Genomic DNA, 22,646 nt, shown 5'->3' on the forward strand with positions numbered 1-22,646 from the left:
TTTGGGGAAATCCCCGGGGGGTCTGATATCAGGAATAAAATGCCAAAATTTTATGCATTTGGGGATATGGGGGCATCTTGGAAAAAAGAAAGAAAACAGGCAATTAAGTCCAATGCATCAGCATAGTAATAATGCCGGGCGGGAAAGACTCAGCTTCAAACAACTGATAAATCATCAGGTTCGAAGAGTCCTCCAATCGCTTATTTGGGATTTTTTGGGATGAGTTATGCTCCTGAAGTGTTTGGGGGGGAAATCTTTGGTTTATCTGATAAAGACAACAAAATTAGCATTTACCTTTTAGCCTCAAGGTGCACTTAAATCAGGTATTCAGCTTGTGGTTTTCATTAATTTATTTTGACTGTTGCACAGTTTTTTACTGCTACATGAGATTGCGTTTTATCCCACCTTTATCAGGTGATCTAAAGCACTTTGAGCCGCAAGTTTGGGGGCAGAAAGAAGGTAACACACATGCAGGGTTACATAGTCGGACATTGCGAAAAAAAGGTGAAATCCCTTGTCATGGTCAAATTTTTTCTCAAGTCCAACAGACAAATCACAAATAGATCCTAGGGAAAAAAATTCAGTTTAAAACCCAACTGACGATAAGTTGTTTTTGAGATGCTACAAATGACATGATTTGCCATACTTGATGAACAAGAAACTATGGGGGCTATTAAATGCAAAATGTGTATAATGTTAGACAAACGGGCAAAATGAGAAAAGAAAAAATAAAGGGGGGGTATGTAGAAAATAGTTTCTGGAAAAAAAGCTATATTTCTACTGTCCAAGATATGACAAAAGTAACTACTCAGCATCAAAGTTGAGTAAATCTTCAAATAGAGGAAACAAAAAATGGGATGGAACTAAAAATTATTAACACATAATTAACTAAGTGCAGAGATTAATGCTCTTACCTGCAATTTCTCTCAAGGAAGACATGGATCTATCAATTTTGGTTCATTATTAGCCATTAGAATGAGCCAGCTTGCGAACTTGGTGATGAAATCAGTTCCCCACCAATGGAAGATGGCAAGAATGCGTCTGGTTGGAGCATTGCTTCCAGTTGCATCTTGTTCAAACCTTGGGGAGACTTGAGCTCTCACCTTTGCCTGGGAGACATTAGAATGCAGTTTTTTTCCATGTAACTTGGAACCCTTCTCACACTCTCAAGGGGTTCCATCATTATTATCCATTTAACTGGTAAATCAATCGTCTGGCTGGATTTGTAGTTTCACTGCTAATCTCTTCATCCCTGAAGTCCTTTTCTAATAGAAGAATATCTTGGCTTTTGTTAGAGGTAACTTTTGCTTCTAGCTCGGCTAAATCCTCCACTAATTTACCAGTTGAAGAGTTATGTCTGCACTGAGGGTATAGGGGCTGTAGATCTTAAAGGCTTCCTTTAATGTCTTCTGGTTTGCTTACATAAGTTTCTTAAATACGTATATCACCTATGGTTTATTGAACTTTGACACCGGGCTTAGCTTTCGGTTGTCAAATTGTGGATGCTCCTGAGCAGAAACTTTAGCTGGCTTCTACTTGCAGATCTCTACAAGTACAATGTACTTCCACAGTTAAAATAGAAAACATAGTAAGATTCATATATTATGTTAATATAACAGAGACAGCAGAGTTAAGATTCTTTCAATTTACTACATATACCTCAAAAATGTGATTCAAAACCAAAATACACACAACATAGACAGTGCAGAGTTAAGATTCTTTCAATAGAGGAAACAAAAGCTGATGCATCTGGTTTGTATAATCACAATTAAGAGAAAGATTCCCCAAAAACCCAAATGATCACACCTAGGAACATTACTGTACACGTATATGTCTCACGAATGATAGGTGCAATTAGGGGAGTGGGAAGGAGATAAAAATATGAACAGAAAATACATATTGAAACTTACAGAAAGCTCTCTTCGTGTCAACAGACTAGAATTGGATTCTTTTTTACCAAAGTAATGCCCTTGAGGAGGCTGGTATCCTTCAAAACCTGTACTAATTCAAAATTTTGAAAATGTCATAACCAACACCATCTCCAGATTGAGCTATAAAACATGTAATTCATTGATTCCGCATTTACAAATTGCATCCTATTGCACTTAACTCCCACAACCAAAATGAAGGTTTAGCATAACCAAAACCGACTACGGAGGCCACCACCATCAGAGAACATAATTAACAAAGCATGTTCATCACCAGAAATATTATAAGCAAAATATTACTCCCCTTAACAGTTCAAATATTGCAAGAAAATCCCTAACTAACAAACAAAAGCTTCAATCATTTGTGTGTGGAGCTACTTTAGTAACATGTCTACTGAGATGAGAGAGATCCCAAGATTTTACATCTACAAATGAGTTCATGTTGAGGAAACATTTCTCCATATAGGCGACAAAAAATGGTCTCCTTTAATCATACAAGCACCCACCAAATAAAACCAAAAGGAAGTGGGGAAAGTGAAAGCAAATAACATCCCACCAAAATTATATACATGAAGAATCAATAATTGCTCAAAACCCATGCAGGAATTTAACTCAATTTTCAATTTAAACATCAAACTTGCAAAATATCCGACCTAAACACAATAATTGCAACAAATTACCATTTAAATTGATCTTCAACACCCTCAAATAGAAATTAATTAATTGTAATAAAATGAATGAAAGAATAGGAAGACGGCCGGCCTGACTATCTCAAATTATTTGGGCCGGGTTAGCTCTTCACCAAATTACTACAGACCTTGACCCAAAATCAATTGCATACATTATTTACTTGTCGACCTAATAAATTGAAGTTCAACTGTATTTGATATGTATTGGGTTTCATAAATATATACTCTCTCTATGCCCTAAAAATAGAAACTGAAACAACGAAGATTTTGGAGAGAGAGAAATAAAAGTGTGTTAAGGTTTCACCTCTTTAAAGAGAAGAAAATATTTTTATTTTTAAAAGACGAACAAAAAGAAAAAAAATTATTTTAAATTAATAAATACTCTCTTAATTACATATGACTACAACTTGCAATTAATCCTAAGAACGGGTATTAGGTTGCTCTTTCCTAACTCGAACACTGCGTAGGAGCGATAGATTAATTAAGATCCAATCGTGAAATTACTTCCGACTAAGTTGTGTTTAATGACCACTAACTACAAAGTACATAAATTTATATTGCCAGCTGCGTTTTTAGGCATATAGTATATATTTTTAGACAGACATGTAGCTGAGATTTTTATATCTAGGTATCCATATATACATGGAAAATTCATTTCCCGGGAAAAATCGTTCATATTTTTTTCCTTGAAAGCAAACCGATAGTGGTGGTACAGGTACACTATATCAAAACCATTGGTTTTTAGAAAGAAAACCTCACATTAATTTATTATGTCATAGTACAATTTTGATTATAATTGAAGCATTATAGCATTTGAGAACGCCTCATAAATTTAAGAGCAATGATAAACAATGATAAACAACCAAATTTTATACAACCAAAACAATATTATATTAGCTATTTTGATGTGTTAATTAAATATTAAAATAATAAATATAGTTAGTTAACAAATTAAAAATAATTTATTAGTCTTTGGCCTCATTTTCAATTTTTATTTTTATATTTGAATTATTTCTCTATTATTTTTTAAATTTGAATTAAAGTATGCATTAATTACATTTTATGGTTCAACAAAATTTAAAATGTTATACAAAAATACCATAATATTATGCATGTTTCCTATACTGTATAAATGTCTATACTTTTTAATTAAATGTCTATATACATTACTTTTTCTCCCAAATAAATCAATTTTTGGTTGTACAAAATTTGGTTGCATAGACTTATTGTAAATTTAAATTTTTAAAATTTGATTTGTGAATTTTAGAACGTCGTTCCAAATCCTAAAGTTTGACTGGCTCCAACAAGTAGTAGCAAAGCTACCCTGCTATTTAAAGCAAGAACAAAAAAGTCTGCTTAATTAATTTAATAAGAAAAATACTTGAGAAATCGAAAAATAAATTAACAAATTGTCAATAAGATACGGAATCCATATGCACGACAAATTAAGCGTAATTGACTTGGTCAATGACTAATTTTTAAGCAATAAATTGACAACTCATTTTCCAAATCCATACCGATTTCTATACAAACAAAGCGACGATTAAACAATAGTATAATTATAACGAAATTTCCACATTAATAAAAAAGAGTTAATACCGAAAAACAATATGATATTCAGCCACTAGATATATATATGCAAGTATTTCAAATGGTCACCGCTGTAAATTTTGTTTTTATATTGTTTGATAATATAAAGAATAATTGCAGCTATAACAAAACAGAGAGACAAAAACAAATGACCATGCATATTCGAAATTAGGTGAGACTAACACATCAAACCAAGATTTGTGAGGTTGATAGATTATACTCTTTTGCCTTTAGATTTTAGACACCACCGACGAAATTTTAAATATGAATGTATACAAATCTTCACATGGGAATTAGGTAACATGCATTGCTTACTTAGTTCTACTTCTAGTAACTATTGTATCAATCGGGATATTAAATACTCCATATGCAGTCCTAGAATCACTAGAATTATTGAATTTTGTAACTTGCATATATAACATCTAGAATCACTAAAATTCGGCCCTTTTTCCCTATGTTTCTCACTGTGCAGCATTAATTGTTGTCTAGCTGAATCTGTCACATTATTCTGTAATCAATAGTTAGGATTTAAGAGTTTAGTATACTGTTAGGACTTAGAAAGTCAGAATAAAGTATGTGTATTGATTTAAGTTGAAGTTTAGTATGTTGATCAAAATTCACTCAGTTGTCACCTCTGCCCAAGTCAAAAGAACAAAAATCATGTACGCAAATACTTTAGGATGTGGTACTAAAAATTGGAAAAGCACCGAGCTTTCTTTGAAGCACTTATTGATAATGATAGAATGCATATATTATAATGATAGAAAATCACGCACAACCACTAAATGTAATTATGGCACCTAGACATCGCAACATTTATTATTGTGAATAGTATAACAATATATAATAGTAATAGTACTATACATCATTATTTTATATTTTCATGTAGTGCGAGTAATCAACAAATTTATGTGAATTAGTACTTATTATGGAAAATTCTCCTTCAATTATTAAATCAATTTGTGAATAAATTACTCTACCTTTTAAAATTTTGAAACTTTACACCTATAAGTTACTTTTACAAGTCCTTTTGTGCTGAATGGTCTTGTCGGTCACGAAGCCAAGAGAGCGACAATTTAATCTTATAATTATTACAATTAAATCACACACATATAATTTAGAATGGACGTAAAGATCTAGTAATTGAAATTGAAAACGACAATTTGATCTCGACATCTCTAACTAATTATTCTTCTATCACATTCCCACCCACCCCCTAAAACCCTCCACCCCACCCATCACGAGAAGCCCACGTGCCCTGTCCCATTCGACGGCGAATACTCTTCCCCTGCATGCAGCTCCACCAAACCCCGCAGTCAAACCCTCCAACGACGCCGTTTAATTCCGAGCTCCCTTGACTTCCTCATTACTTCACGGCTGCGCTTCCTTAATATCGTAGCCCGCGCCGCGCTGGACCACCGCATTTATATAGTAGTTTTATATAGTTAACTGCATCAGCATGGCCTCCAGTCTCTATATTTTTATAAGCAATACGAAAAAACTAAATAAATAATGAAATAACTGAATCTTGTGTGAATTAAAAGACATCTGACTTGACTTTGGCTTACTTTAGGAAATTGTCAGCTTCAGATCTCAGACTGAACATGAATTTAATTCTAAATCCTTTGCATTGAATCATCCCCAACTTCCACCAGTTTCCTGACATTTTTCCTCTCATACTCATTTTGCTGCTGCACTTTTCTCTTTTCATTGTACAACTAGCACCCAAAAAGGAAGTCACTTTATTACAAACCTCTTTCTTGCATCTAACTTTTATGAGATGAGATGCTCAGGTGAAATCGCAGCCACCCTTTTCCTTTTATGATTTGTGATTGATTTGATAGAGAGAGTGATTCAACGATGGAGAAGTATTCATGGATTCCACTCTGTTTCTTGATTCTCGCCACATTCCCGTTTTCGAATGCTCAATTAGTCCCAACAGAGACCAGAATCCTGTTCCAAATCCAGCAGCTTCTAGAATACCCACAATCTCTACACACATGGAACAACTGGACCAACTTCTGCTTCCTCCTCCCACCCCAACCCTCACAATCGTCTGCTCCGACAATCACATCACTGAGCTCACCATTGTCGGAAACAGAACCTCCCCTTCCCACGTCCCCAACCTATCCCCTTCAAACACCGCCGCCGCCTCTCACCACACTCTCTCCCCCAGATTCTCCACCGATTCCTTCTTCACCGTCTTGACAAAGCTCTCAAACCTCAAGAAACTCTCTCTAGTCTCACTAGGCCTGTGGGCCCGCTTCCCCCAAAGTCAACCGCTTCCGGTCTCTTGAAGCTCTCAACATCAGCTCCAACTTCATCTCCGGCGAACTGCCCACCTCTGTTTCGACTTATCCGAGGTTGAAAAGCCTAGTCTTGAGTGATAATCTGCTCAATGGGAGTGTTCCTGATCTAGCTACTTTATCCTCTCTTGAAGAGCTTGATTTGAGAAACAACTATTTTGGGCCTAAGTTTCCATCACTAGGAAACAATCTAGCATTCATCAATCTTGCTAACAACTCTCTGAGATCTGAAATCCCTCAGGATTTGAAGAAGTTGAGCAAGCTTCAATATCTCGATGCTTCGTCTAATAAGCTCGTTGGCCCGATTCCTTCGTTTTTGTTTTCGTTGCCGTTGATTGAGCACATTGGTCTATCCAAGAACCAGTTGAGTGGGGCATTCCCACCCAATGCTTCTTGCAGTGGTAATCTTAGTTTTGTGGATGTTTCGAGTAATCTTTTGATTGGGAGGTTGCCTTCTTGTCTTGCTGCCAACGTCCGGAACAGAACGGTTGTAATAATGTGGAACTGTCTGTCGAATACGACGTCCAAGTATCAGAGACCGTCTGCTTTCTGCCGGAAAGATGCACTTGCAGTTATGCCTATTGTGAAGAGGAAGGAAGAAGAAGAATCTACCTTGAAATTAGGCATTGTGCTTGGAGTAATTGGTGCAATTGTGGCGATATTGGGTGTTTTGGGGCTGTTGATTATTGTTATTTACCGAAGGCTGCAGATGAAAGGGCTTAATGAATTCAGAAGTGAGAGTTTTGTGATGGAGAAAGGCTCTCCTTTGGGAAATAAGCATCAATCATAGTAAAATGAATTGTGTTTAAGTCCTTTTTTTGATCTATGAAATGAGTTTGGTGTTTGCACCTTTGATCAGGGCATGTTCCACAGCCGATGAGGATGACTTCGATAGGGCTGCCCCGTACCATGTGTTCACACTCGAGGATATGGAGGAGGCGACGAACGATTTCGATCCATCCAATCTAGTGGGTGAAGGACAGGTATGTGTATATATTTTGCTCTGTTTCTCTGTTTTGGTGTTGAATAATACTGTAGTAGTATGAATGTTTGAAATGTGGGTGATCAGCTATACAAAGGAAGGCTGAGAGATGGGTCTGTGGTGCTTGTGAAATGCCTGAAGCTGAAACAGAAGCATTCTCCTCAAGCTCTGCAGCACCACATGGAGGTGATATCCAAGCTGAGGCACCGGCATTTGGTGAGCGTGCTAGGCCACTGCATCGTCCCTTACCACGACCATCCCAGCTCCGCCACCACTGTCTTCATCGTGCTTGAAAACATGTCCAACGCCTCACTACGAGACCACCTCATCGGTACACCACCTATAATTGGCACTATGTGTCCTATCACGGGACTTATACAGTGGTTCCAGTTCTTGCTCATCAGCTAACTTCGTTTTTCTCAATAACAGATTGGAAAAAGAGAGAAGCGCTGAAATGGCCACAGAGAATGGGCATCACGATGGGCGTAGCGAGAGGTATACAATACCTGCACACGGGCGGGATTGTTGGGAACGACATCAAAATCGACACCATTCTGTTAGACGAGAGCCTCACTGCAAGAATCAGTAGCTACAACATAACCATACCATCTAAGGTAAAAAGACAGAATGATGCATCATGCATTATGTACAAACTCAAGAATCAAACTAAAACTTCTTGCTTTCATCAGGTGGGTGCGGAAAGCCCTCTGCACGGATCAGATGAGTCGAACACGAACACAGAAAGCAGCAGCCAAAATCCAGAAAAGGAAGATATATATAGGCTGGGAGCTATTCTTGTTGCAGTCATCACCGGTAGACCTATAGACTCTCAGAGTGAACTACAAGACCTTAAATTTCAGGTATACATAAAATATGTACTTAGCATTCTTACTACATTACCTTAAACTGAACACAATGTTACTTACATAAATTGATGGTTGCAGTTGGAGAGGAGCTTGGCAGAGTCACCATCGGCTACGAGACCTGATCGATCCGTCGATGAGGGGAACCTTTGCATATGAATCATTAAAAACAGTGGTGCAGATCACCGTAAACTGCTTGAGCAAAGACGCGATGGCACGACCACTGTGGAGGATGTGCTGTGGCATATGCAGTATTCTGTGCAGGTTCAAGAAGGATGGACTAACAGTGGCAACCTTAGTGGCAATCTTAGTGGAAACCTTACTAACAGAATCTGATTTATGCCAATCATTGCTTTGATGCTTGTCATAATCAGATCTCAACTAGCAAATTTGATGATCAAACTTTGTAAAATTTCTCTGTTTTTCCCATCATGAGTTCATGACTAAAACTTAAAATGCAAAATTGAGGGGAAATTGTCACCTCTCTATGTATACTGCACAATTAGCTTGCTGAGACTATACTCAATTCACAACTTCTGTAAGGGGAAATTTTAACTTATTTCATCTCATTACTTGAATTTCCACCTTCAAATGTATCGATGTTGCATAAATAAACACACAACTTTTGTCTGGACACATTTTGGATGCGATTATAGTAACGAATTGTCTTTTTCTAAATATGTGGCAAAATAATTTGGGCATTAATAAGGGTAAAATAGTTCGATTTGCCTATATATAAGTTTTCAGTCTTCACTATGAAACTGTTGTAATCATATTTAACTAGGTTAAAACACACTGGCATGACAAATTTTATGTACTAGTACTAATTATTTATTTTACAATGATCTCACATTAATATAACTGTATTTATTTGACCAAAACTTTTAAATTAGGAGACCCAAACAAATAAAAAGATCCGATTTTGGGGCTCTTAGCAATTTCCGTCTTACAAAGGACTAGTTTTTCCGGCAATGCAGTGGATGGCCGCCGGCAACCTATGAGGCAAAAAATAGCACAACTAGTTAAAGATGGACTGTACAAAGAAGCCATTGCGCTCTACGCGCATAACCACGCCGCCTCCATCCCGCCGACGAATTTCACCTTTCCCTACATCCTCAAAGCCTGCGCCGCTCTCAAGGCTGTTTCCGGCGGCCAAATGCTCCACGCTAGCCTCCTCAAATTTGGGTGTATGAATAAGCACACGACTACCGACCTCACCAACATGTATATGAAACTGGGCTTAGTCGACAGTGCAGCCAAACTGTTCGACGTAATTCCCCATCCAAGTATATCTATACTTAACGTTGTTATTTCCGGTTTTTTACAAAATGGGCTTTCAGAAGAAGGTTTTAGAGTGTTTCGACAATTTAGTGTCCCTAACCTTAGTATCGATTCCTTTACGGTAGCGAGTGTGTTGTCTGCTTGTGAGAATGCTGCGGTTGGGATGCAATTGCATTGTTTAGCCATCAAGATTGGCGTAGAAAGCGATGATTATGCAGCAACATCGCTTATGACGATGTATTTAGATTGTGGGGAGTTGGGTTTTGCTTCGAGTTTGTTTAAGTGGATTGAGAAGAAAGGCGTGGTTTTCTACAATGCTTATATATCAGGGCTTGCGGAGAAAGGGATTGTGGAAATGGTGTTGTGTGTGTTTAAGGAAATGAAGCTGTTATCTGAGAAACTTACTATAGCTACCATGGTTTCTGTGCTGTCTGCTTGTGGAACTGGTAGGTGTGTGAGATTTGGTAGGCAGCTTCATGGGCTTATAGTTAAAGTTGGATTAGAGTTCGACACTAACGTTGGGACTGCCCTTGTAGATATGTATTCAAAATGCGGTTCTTGGCAATGTGCGTATGGTGTATTCAGTGACATGGGTGGTAACAGAAATCTGATAACATGGAATTCGATGATAGCTGGAATGATGCTAAATGGTGAATGTGAACAGGCTGTAGATCTTTTTCCCAATTAGAGACTGAAGGAGGAGGGTTAGAAGCTGACTCTGTGACATGGAATTCTATGATCAGTGGTTTCACTCAGCTAGGAAAGGCTGATGAAGCTTTTCTCTTGTTCAGAAAGATGCTATCTTGCAGTGCAATACCTAGTGTGCGATGCATCACTAGCTTGCTAGCAGCTTGTTCATCCCTGTCGATGCAGAGCTATGGAAAGGAGATACATGCGTTTGCTGCAAGAAGGAAAGTCGTTGATGATGTGTTCTTGGCTACTGCAGTCATCGACCTGTATATGAAGTGTGGACAACCTGGTTTAGCCTGCAACGTTTTTAACCAGTTTGATGTAAAGCCAAACGATCCAGCATTTTGGAATGCCATGATTTCTGGGCATGGAAAACATGGGCAGAGTGAAGCAGCCTTTGATGTTTTCAATCAAATGGTAGAGCATGATGTTGAGCCAAATTTAGTTACTCTGAGTTGCCTTTTGTCTGTATGCAGCCACAGTGGCCATGTTGACAAGGGCTTCCAGATTTTAGATTATTCACTGTGGGATATGGTTTTAATCCGACTTGAAGCATATGAGTATCTTGATTGATCTCCTTAGTCGTTCTGGAAGGCTAGATGAAGCCTTGGAACTCCTAAGAGCAACAGATGAAACGTTTGCTTTCGTTTCAGCTTCTCTGCTTGGCGCTTCCGAGCAACATATGGATAATAGGTTAAGAGAAGAGATGGCTCAGAGAGTTGTAGAATTAGAGCCTGAAAACCCGATTCCGTTTGTGGTTTTGTCCAACATATATGCCAGACAAGATAGGTGGAAAGATGTCCACAAGATAAGAAAGTTGATGGACAAGAAGGGACTGAGAAAACTGCCTGGGCTTAGTTCAGTTGCAAGCGCCTAGAAAAAGGATTATTTGCTTAGAGTCAATGTTATATCAATTTTTGTAGCGCTCTTCAACACCACAAATCTGCTCACAAACAGTCAACTTCTGTATTAGTCACATGTAAAGTAAAACCTCCATTTCTTTTTCTTTTACTTTTTGATAGTAAATTACACATGGTTTGTGATTGTCCATGCGTTATCCATATGATTTTATAACATTTGTATACTTGATTTGTTAATTTGTATATTGAGTTTTAGCTAGGCCTTGAGGCAGGATGATAGAAAATGAAGGTTACAGTTGGCAATTAATATTATGATATTATACTACTCGGATATCCATTCCTTAAATTACACTATATATATATGTGTGTGAGAATTCTTTCCTACTCGAAAACAATGAAAAAAGAGTAAACTGTGTTTAAAACAATGGATCTGGGTTTCAGTTATGGAACTTGGAAACCTCATAAGCTGAGGTGTTCTCCCTCATCTGCCAATGACATAGCTCAGGATTTTGATGCAGCCAATGTCAAGTTATGCTGTTGGGAATTCATTGGTTGCCCAAATCTGCTCATGAAGCTCGCTGCGCAACCTACGCTTGCAGTACTCGTTGTCGTCGCGGCTGTGCGAAATTCAGATGATGAAAATTCATTCCAGAACTTCTAGCTCCATTCACATTGTTGTTCTTCGCAACAATTGGCGTGAAGCGGCAGCCAACGCTGACTGGAAACTCGGATCGTGGCGATCGCTGCAGCAATTTTCTGATCATTCCCAGTTTGCTTTTGGACGCCGGAGAAAAAGGGATGGTGAGAATGAGGTGGCGCCATCGTGGTGGGAAAATTGGATGAGAAGTTGAGGGAAGTTGGGGAAGAGCGAGTGTTGGAAAATAGGGTTGATGATAATCTGTTGCTGTGGTGATTTGGTGGGGTGAGGTCGAGTATGACTGTGGGGTGTGATTGTGATGAGGAGATGGTGGCTCGTGGGAAATTCGACGGTGCTGAAATTGTATCCGGTTAGACAGCTGGTGCTTGTGGTGGAGCCGCAGCTGAGCATGGCCGCGGCTGAGGAGGTGGCGGAAGCCATTGCAGCGGCCGAAGGCGGGAGAGGGTGGTTGTGAGCTCCTTCGTAGGTGGTGATCAGAATGCTCATGTCATCTATACTTCTTTGCACCTGCATATTGTAACACCATTTATTAGTTCCATTTCTTTATTTGGGTGAATGTTAAAAAAAAAAATCACTATTTCCTTCGTCCCATGTTAGTAGTCCTTTCTTTTAAGCTCGGGAGTTGTGACAATTATGTTTTGTGAGAGATTATATCGGAATACAACTCAAGTAACTTGGAGCTAGAAGTACTAATTAATAGCAAAAACCCTGTTTTACGACGGGACGGGTTGGGGAGACGGTCTACGGTAGTAAGCCAGGGCATGGATTTCCTTTAGCTATTTTTTGTCCATATTTCCTCCATTGACATCCATCATGCATCTAATCAAGAGAGTATTATTCAGACTAATGAAATTAATGATGCAAAGATTCAAACAAAATAAAATGTACTATTAGTACCGTTTGAGTGTTGCATTGAGCTCTTACAAAAACCCCTAGGTTTCTTCATAGGGTTGTTGTGCTGCAAAATCTCATCATCTCCGATTCTAGAATGTTTGGTGGATGATCGGGCGTCGTTGCTCCTTCTTCCTTAGATTCATCTAAGCTGTTTCTCGAATTGTCCGGGTGACATGAGTTGAGCCCTAGTTCGATTCCGTCAAGTTTATTTCCATTTTCTAGGGTTTTGCTTTTGTTCATCATCTTCTTCTCCTCCTTAGGGCCTGAGAATCTCCCAGACTCAAACAAACCAGCTCCGATTCCTCATCAGAACCGGCCATCGAAGCGAGATTTGTTACTTTCTTGGATTGGTCAGTTATGCCGTTGAACTGCTTTTTAAGACAACTGTAATCTTCCATGATTTGTGACAATGTGACTTTTAATCTCTCATTTTCTTTTCTAACTTCTTCCATCTTCACTTTTGCTCTTGTCACATTTGCCCCCTGCATGCACATATATATAAATGATTAGATCTTGAATTATTAGTTACCAATTATTTATTCAGCAGATCTGGTGACCAATTCATGTTTACTAGCTGAATCTAACTTTTCTTCTTTTTTCCCCCTTAAATTAATTTCATGCTTGGATTTTGTTTCACATTTGTCGTGTTTTATTTGTTTTGATAAGATGCATTATCTATTGTAAATAAAATATGTGATGATGAACAAATTAACAGGAGACAGCTAGCTAGCTGCATGCATTAATTTAATTAACCAATTAATGACAATTGACAGGGTACTAACGCAACTCATGGAAAATAAATAATTGCTTCTAATATATATCTCGAAATTTAATTAACTAATTAATGACAGTATTAACAGCTGGATTAATTAGTAGGGTGATCATCAAATGATATGGATCACATATCACATATATTTACCCTAATTGAGTTTGACCAGATCTATACAATAAAGAATTATCTATATCAGCTGCAGTTCAAGAAATTATTCACGATAAGAAATAGAAAAGGGTCAAAAAAAAAATTCTAGAGCTTTAATTTCTACTTTTATTATATATACATATTTAATCAGTCGATGATCTTCTTAAAACTTGTGATGATATCTTAAACTAAACAGATGGCAACTAATTTTCTCTTTAATTTCAAGAACGATCAAAATGAAAAGAGTAGTACTACAAAAAGGATCCAAAGTAAAGATATTAAAAAAAAAAAAAAATTGGTTACCTCCATCGATAACGTTTCTGTATTTAGGGTTTCTTCAATTTCATCATTATTTGAAGACATATTTATCATCGCTTCTCCCTCAAAAATCATGCTTCCTGTTCTAGCTTTAGAAACTTTCTTTATCTGAATTTCGTTTGTGATTTTTTCTTCTTCTCAAAATTGATTTCATTAGTCTTCTATTTATAGACAAGCCCAAAGATTTGACTTGTATAATAAAAAACTATGCATTATGAGAAATGAAGGATTCAGAGCTGACCTCTTCCATGTTACGCAATGAAATTAAATGTCAACTGTCAAGTGTGTCAACTTTCCTATATACTAGTATGATCTATTCACTGCAAATTGATAAATATTTGTCAACTGTAGGAATTAATTTTATTTCAAAATTAAATGCATATGCACTTTGTAGATTAGTATTACATGGTGGAAACAAAATTGACAACGAAGCAGCATGAAACTGGGTCCGCCGCCGCCCTTTGAAGACAATTACGGCGTACGAACACCGGCAGTTCCATGTTTGACCGTTTGACTCTTATTCAAGCCCTTCTATGCTGACCATAATAATAATTTTTTTGTCTTAATTCATTTTTAAGTAACATAAATAATTAATTAATTAAGGGTTTGAATCCCATTAACAAAATTATTTGGATATTTCAATATTTCTACATAATCCGTTTGTAAAAATAAAGAAATATGATTAGGACTTACAAGTTAAATTTTACCGTTAATTCAGAGATAGACAACTGATCACCTTTTATTTAATTCACTGTAGATCTTGTCTTATTCTGGCCCTTTCTACTTTTGTCAACCTTACTATAAATATTTTAAGCACTGACCATTTATTTTTCAACCTTATCATAATCCCAAATCATAAATATTTTAAAAACACGCCATTTTGCGGAATGGCAGCTATTAATTAGAAATATAGTGAAAAAATCATCCCAAAAAAATATACACTAGTAGTTACTTATTTTTTACATTTTTGTTTGTCTACTAAAATTAGTATCTATCTATTTATAAATTTCATTACTTTAACTATTTTTTATTCCTATCTTTTATTTAACTAATTTTGTGTTAATAATATCAGTAGTATTTTATTTACAAGTAAAATAGTTTGCACATCCCTATCATGAGGTGTCCCACAATAGTAAATGCGTCTTGACTTCTCTTTTGACATCTTTCATTTATACTTCGCCCTCATTTTACACATCTATTTGTAGAAAATCAAACATGGCCTACGATTATCTACACTAAGAAAAACATAAAAGTGGGTCATTTCTCCACCCATAAAATCCAATATCTAAACTTTTATTACAACTCATGCAACACCAAGATGTACAATATTTTTGATGTAGAGGAAGTGTATAAATACCTGGTGAAAAAATATCAAAAACCAAAATCACATTAGTTATGCCAACCATAATTCTCATTTCTCAACAACGTATTTGAAACTAATCAAGATTGGCCAATATGAAAATGGTCACAACATAAAATGAAACAAGATCCTAGTCAACTTTCAGTAGCAACAATAAGCTATGCAACTTAAACTCAAAATAAGCTATGCATGAAACCACCCCCTCTAACAAGCTTCAGAAAGATCAAGAACTCGATATCCGCTCAGAGCTTACTCCCTGCTTTCAGGAGCCTGCATTCAAACATGTGCAGATTCAACTTAAAATAAGTCTTCAGAGATCTCAAATTCTGCAAATGCTATTTGAATATGCACACATTTTGCCAGTCATTGACTATGATACCAACTTGCCACATTTCTTAAGCATTATGGGAGAAAGAAAGATAAAAAGAGTTAAATATACAGAATAAGATCACCAACTCATCAATCAAGTAACAACTAAGAATTGACAGCTTTGATCAAGTACATTTCTAACTTATTCAATTACAAATCACTGGGATTGTTTAGTAGATGAAAGCAACTAGTTGCTAATCTATTGAAACAGGTCAATGGATGCAGATTAAGTACAAGAACCGACTACTATGAGAAGCTGATGCTTTCGATTTAAAATTGGTTTGACCCGAGAATGTACCTTAAGGAACCTAAATGACGACTCGATGAATGTGAACGGATATGTTTCTTAAATTATCACCTACTTGTGCTGCATGACTTCATTCGATTATTTATACACCGATTTCCAACTAGTCAGACAGATATTCATGCATAACATGTGATAAAGTCATAAAACTGAACCCTCCAGCCACCTTCCTACAGGTCAATGAAAATATTTAATAAATGCTAATTGAGCAATTGATTAATACAAATAAATCAAATAAAAAAGCAATGCTTGTCCTTTCCTCTAAGTTGTTACAGAACTAAATGTTTCTTTGTCCCTTCAGAAATCATAGAACTTTCAACTAAATGGCCATTCGAGGAGATTCAATATGATAGATTAAAGCAGCAAGCACAGACATCAATTTTGGAAAACAAAGGTAATAAGCTCGATGCCAACTTGGCTTTTGACATGTTGTTCTTGGCACTTCCATGAAACTTGGTAAAAGAATATAATTATGCAAATTTCCCAAAGGAAGAAGTAATTTAGCCATTGCTGAAAATGTATAGGTAGACAAGGATATCTAAAAACACAATTTCTTACGAACATTTAATGAAGTCTAACCTGCTCCTGAGCGTAGACTCATTATTTTTCATAAATAAAGAGAAATAGAAGTTTTCATGACAACCTATATTGGCGCAAAACATTAATAGTTCTGTTATTGGAAAGTTGATTACTAACTGACGTCTTCAATGATTTATCGATCTCGTGATAAAATTCATCAAACCGTGACAATTATTAATATATTCCTAATTAGTGAAGTAAGTACCGGCTAGATCTTCACTACTACATTGTTTCTCCAAGCTAAGTTCTCAGATTAGTTGAAAGTTGAAATTAATTACTTTCTATGTAAGCAACTAAAGCAGCTAGCTTGATTGACTAAATCCATATGACATAATTCCAAATTCAAAGATCATCCAAGATTATGGCCTATGGAGTATTAAAGGATATATTCCACAATCAAACCTTGACTTCTCAATTGTATTCCATCACTACGTAGATCAAAATACAGCAATTAATACTACGTACTACTCACTCAGAGATAATATGAGATAGATATCTTTATAAACAAAGGACTTTCCAACCATTTTATTTTTTGATTCTCTGGTCGGTGGAAGAAAATCTTTGAATATACAAGAAGGTGGGACTTAAAATACAGTAGGCATCTGCAATGAGGAGGGCATTTCCAAAGTCATATCATATTATCATACATGCATCTCAAAAGTTTTAACACATAAATGCTTCTTCCTCCCAATGGCAAGGGAGTAATAGATTTATATGGCAAAAACAATTTTATCAATATAGCAGAGAGCATACATAAAGCAAATAAACCGTGACAATGTATAAGCATTCCTAGGAAGAAAGCCAAATCAGTTTCTTACCTAGGAAACCTCAAAACCTTTTTGCTATCTGGTCCATTCGAAGTCTGCAGATCTAGGGTTAGTGGCGTTAGAGCTGTTTTGACGATTTGCATCTTCAGGCTTTATGGAGTTCACAAAGGTATGCCAGCCCAATAGATATGGTAGAACAAACTGCAGACAAGTACGAACATAATTTGAACAGTCTACCATGACCTTCTTAGCAGGATTTAGAAAGAAAGTATTTTCTTATTATTCATTCTCCATCACTAGAAGAAACATAAATATTGCAACAAAATCTCACATTTCTTGCATTGAATTGAACTGTGGCTTACATTAAAAGATGATACAAGAACAGTAAACTCTGCCTTTGTGATGGGGATATAGATGTTCTCGTCCACGTTGGTGATCTTGTTTTGAACACCTTCAAGAATCCCATAACCCAAGCATTAAAAAGATTTAAAGTATATACTGGCACTAAAAAGCGATACAATCAAAATCTTAAGAGGCTTGAAGGGGTTACTTAGATTGAAGAAGTGGCCAGAACCATCAGGCAAAGGCTCCACCTTCAACACTTTCCTCACTCTGCCCTCATCGCTGCATGATTCAAACTCAATAGTTTAGGAATAAAAATCTCTCCCCACAGCTAAGGAAAACTAACACTATCCCACAATATGAACAATGACAGGATCTGCTAACAAGCTCACTAAAATGTGAGAGTACCTCTTTCCTTTATTTGGGTCATGGAAAAACTCACAAGAGCCTCTTGCACCAAGGCTGATTATGTGTCCAATTTCATTCACTGATAACGAGAATACCTGGAGACACAATCAAATACGATTGTATGACATTAGGAGAAAAATGAGGTCGAGGGAGTCACATGCCAAGCTTAATGGCACGCTTACTTCCAGTTTCTATCACAACAATGGCTCAACAATGAAGGTAACTATCATATTCATTTGCCTCAAAAAAATGGCTTTATATGAGCCACGTTTTAGAAATTTCCATACTTGAGAATGAAAATATCATTATCAAGATCTAGACAAACTTTTCCATCATGCAAATACCTTTCATATTCATTAATCCATATCAAATCAAGACTAAAATCTAGCTACAGAGATCAACATCAAATACACTCAAACATCTCAATTCTCACACATACAATTATTATACAGAAAAATAATTCCTTGTGCATCAGAAACATGAATAAGGCAAATAAGGCAAAAGGAAGGTTAACCTGTTTCCGACTCCAATCATATTGACGAACACCAGATGCCGGAGCAAACTGGAGCAGAACATAGCCCTCTTTCGACAGCTTAAAGGCCCCAGACTGATCCACAAAACAAACATACAATCACCATTGTGTAATTCAAATCCCCAAGATCAACACAAACGCATTCTACAACAAACATACCTCTAAAGGAGAGAACTCTGGCGCACGAGGTTCCACTGTAAGAGCAGCTTTCCCTTTATATATAGAGTATCCCACATAAACCCTTGGTGGAAACTGCCCTCCTATACAAACAATTGGAGATTAAATGCTTCCCTTGTCGATTGGGACATTAATTCCCACTAAAATATACCAAAACAGATTCATTAGACGCTAGTTATAATCTCCTTATTTCCGAAGTTAACAAAAAGAAACTGACAGCTGCACTAAAATGTTTTTGATAATCCAAGAACCAAATTTGAGGAGAACTAACCAGGCTGCGATTGGGAAGGAGAGTCGTAAGGGGAAAACTTCTGCTGCTGGTGACTTTGTTCTTGAGGAGTCAAGTACTGATTTTTCACACAAAATGTTGCATTTTTAGAGCGATATCAAGTGGGCGGGGAAAAGTGAAGAACTTTTCCTTGTGGAAAAAATTTGGTGGGTATAGGGGAAATTAAAAGCGGACAATTTCTGGGGTTGTTGTTGAAATCCCGCCCCTCTGGGTGGACATAAACTGTGGATTATCATACTGGGTAGCCTTTTTTTTTTTTTTCCTTCCGTTTGAGGTTTGCAAAGGTTTTTTCGGGTGGAGGGAAAAAAGGATTGTTTGGCAGTGGGAAGGGTCAATAACCCACACAATCTTCAACTCGATATAATAAAATTATTAGAATCAATATAATCAATTAGTATTAAATTCCACGTGTTAATATTGTTGGCTTTTGATTTTTCCTTGCATTTTGGTGCTTTTGGACTGCTAAATTTTAAATTTCTAATATTATCCCGGCTATCCCAAAAGGGGATATAAGATTTTCAAAAATGAAAATAATTTTAAGAAAAGTAGTTTTAAAAAAAAGAAAAAAAAGAATATAATACTAATATTTATAATTAAGAATATGTGTTATTAAAAAAGTATCTATACCATTATAAAAATTTAAAAATACAATAAACAATAACAAAAAAAAATTTTCTTTCTCAATCCACCCCTAAATAAAACATTTTATATTTAAAAAAGATTTTATACAATTTTAATTTTTGATTGAATTGAGTAAAATAAAATAAAAAAATGATAAAGATGAAATAAGCAACTAAGGTTAAAAAAAATATGTGAATTTGACTATGATTTAAATTAAAGGGGGTCAAGGAAAAAAAAAGAGCATATAATTTAAATAAATAAATATTTCAATACATAACATAATATTATACATAAAAAAAAAAAATTTTAAAAAGTAACCACAAACCATTAGTAAATTAAATATAATTATAAATTATATAACTTGAATATTAAATATAAATAAATTTTATATAAATTAATAAACGCTAAATAATTTTATATACTACTAAATAAAATAAAAAATATTATTTATACATAAAAAATTTTAAAATTAAAAAGAAAAATATAAAAAATAACTATTACACAAAGCCCAAAACTATCGACCAAAAACAATAATTAAAAATTTTTCATGGTAATAGAATGAAGAAGTTTATCAACATGTAGAATATAAAAAAAGGAATACATATATCATAATTTAACCCCTTTAGTCAAAGATTTTCTTTTTTTCTTTTTGGTTTATAAATGAGATCCCCTCATTAAAAATAAAATTTTTATATTTTTTTAAAAATCTTTTTTCCGTCTAAAAAAATTTGAGACTAACTAAAATTTATTTTTAAAAACTCGAAAAATAGAATATATTTATTTTTTTAGTTGTCCCGAAAAATAGGCCCCGTTTGGAAAAGAACAAATTTGTTCCAACACAAATTTAAATTTTAATGATATGGGGTTCTACTTTTTTTTATCTCTTTTCTTTTTCCCTTTAAAATTAAAAAATTTTTGGGCGGGGTGTCTATTTTTTTTGGGAAAGATGGGTACATGGAAGATAATTAAAATGTATTTTAAATAATTTAGCTAAGTAAATATAGGATGAAAATTGAAAAGATTTTATATTTATGTTGTCATTTAGCTTATGAATTAGTTTTTTAAAAAAAAAGTTAAATAGTAAAAAACTTCAATTTTTTACCCAAATAAAGGCAAATTATACTCTTTAGCTCAATTCCAATTTTAACCAAAATTAAAAACAAAAACGGGATATAAATTTAATTACAAAAAAAAAATTTAAATTAAAAATATATAGCCCAAATAATATCAAATCTAATTTTAAAACATAAATATAATGATACAATTTTATACCCAAATCGGCGCTGCCCTCTCCATTCTCTCTCTCAATCCGTCGGCAAGCCCACCGGCTGCACGCCGCCATGCCTTCCCTCTGCCCCACGCTCCCCCATCGCTCTTCCTCTGCCCCGGGCTCCTTTTCCCTTCGGGGCTTTTAGGCAATGAAGGAATGGAGGGGGCTTTCCCGGGTGTAGATTGTAGAAGCTGCGCGGTTCTCCCGCACCCTCGATCGCATTGTCTCCCCCTTCTCAAAAAAAAGTAAAGATATTGACGTGAATTCTTAAAATGATTTGTAATATAATTATAAAATCTCAAATCTTTTTCATCTCGTTGTCTGTATATGCTTTTTTTTTGTGGCATAATATGCCAATTTTATATACTATTTTGTCTTCCCTTTTGCTTATCGCTTAAATATGTTGAATAAATTCAATCTTTAAGTTGGATTCTTCGGAAAAGGGATGTAGTTTCATGAATTAAAAAATAATTATCTTCCCTCGCCGAAAATAGATTCATCTTCCCCTTTAAAATGGTAACAAAACAAAAAAAGATAAACAAATTGGAGAAAGATAACAAAATATAGAAAAATGAATTAACATAACTAAGAAAAAAAGCATGAAACCAATACATACAAAATAGATTATAATTCGAAATTTTGCTTGAACATCAATTGTGGGAAAGGGTATTTATAGAGCAAGGCTTCGATTTTTGGCTCTAAGTTTTGAAACTTGAATTAAAATTAGACCAGTTCATCCACTTTTTCTGCATGATTGATTCAAAATATGATTCTCCAGTATAAAGAATAAATGCATTAATACACAGTGGTTAAAAATACTCCTCCGTGCACATTTGGAGTCACTTATTGTTAGGGGCCGGTTTTAAAAAAGGGAGTTGAAGTGTGTAATAAATGAAGGGAGATGGTGGAGTGTGTAATAAATGAAGTGAGATGATGAGTGTGTAATAAATGAAGTGAGATGGTGGAGTTGGTTGAAGGTGGGTCCTTTTGACTTTTGATTTTTGTTTTGATTTATTTTAATGTAGATAATGAAATTTTATGTAATTTTGATGAAGAATGAGGTAAAATTGTATGGCCAAATATGGAAAATTTAAAAGTGACTTTTAACTGAGACGGACTTTTATGGCAAAAAGTGACTCTTAATCTAGGCCGTAGGTAGGCACGCTTATTCGGCGGTTCGGTTCTAACGGACCGGTTACCCGTTTTAAATTTTCATAAATTCAAGAACGGAACGAGAACCGATCGGTTCGTTTGACAGCGTTAAGAAGTCATCGATTCTTTTAAATAGTTCAATACTAAAAAAAATAATCCAACATCTAGAATTATAACAAATAATACCTAAAAATTAAAATAAATACACAAAATACAAACCAACAATACAATAATATTCATATATGGATAAGAGTAATGCCAAGTGTAGTAGGTCGGGTGGACTAGTTTATGTTAGCAATTTTTTTTTATAAAAAGTAGGAGTTCTAAACCTTAGCAATTTTTAAAAAAATGAGTTTTAAAATTGAATTTCATTTTCCCTTTTTTGGCTAAACATAGTATTCATTGGAATTTCCAATACTAATTGATATTGTTGTGACTATTTGGTTTATACAGGAACACTTAATAAATTATTCACAAATATGTTAAAATCGTATGTTA

The 22,646-nt window shown here is 35.4% G+C and overlaps 1 protein-coding gene and 3 pseudogenes across 1 annotated transcript; 2 read left to right on the top strand and 2 right to left on the bottom strand.

The window, feature by feature from the left end:
• The first annotated feature begins 5,953 nt into the window (after window positions 1-5,953).
• LOC125204690 lies at window positions 5,954-8,764 on the top strand (annotated as a pseudogene).
• Window positions 8,765-9,314: 550 nt separating this feature from the next.
• On the top strand, window positions 9,315-11,303 carry LOC125207838 (annotated as a pseudogene).
• A 387-nt stretch (window positions 11,304-11,690) lies between these two features.
• On the bottom strand, window positions 11,691-14,104 carry LOC125206520 (annotated as a pseudogene).
• A 1,465-nt stretch (window positions 14,105-15,569) lies between these two features.
• LOC125206521 (single-stranded DNA-binding protein WHY1, chloroplastic-like) lies at window positions 15,570-19,202 on the bottom strand (the record flags this gene model as incomplete). Its single annotated transcript, XM_048105770.1, has 8 exons — window positions 15,570-15,608; window positions 17,409-17,558; window positions 17,720-17,808; window positions 17,908-17,981; window positions 18,108-18,202; window positions 18,622-18,714; window positions 18,799-18,899; window positions 19,088-19,202. Coding segments are annotated over 7 exons (693 nt in total), but the record flags the coding sequence as incomplete, so codon positions are not given.
• Between the last annotated feature and the right edge of the window lie 3,444 nt (window positions 19,203-22,646).

This window comes from Salvia hispanica, chromosome 2, assembly GCF_023119035.1.
Source record: "Salvia hispanica cultivar TCC Black 2014 chromosome 2, UniMelb_Shisp_WGS_1.0, whole genome shotgun sequence".
NCBI classification, from domain to species: Eukaryota; Viridiplantae; Streptophyta; class Magnoliopsida; order Lamiales; family Lamiaceae; genus Salvia; species Salvia hispanica.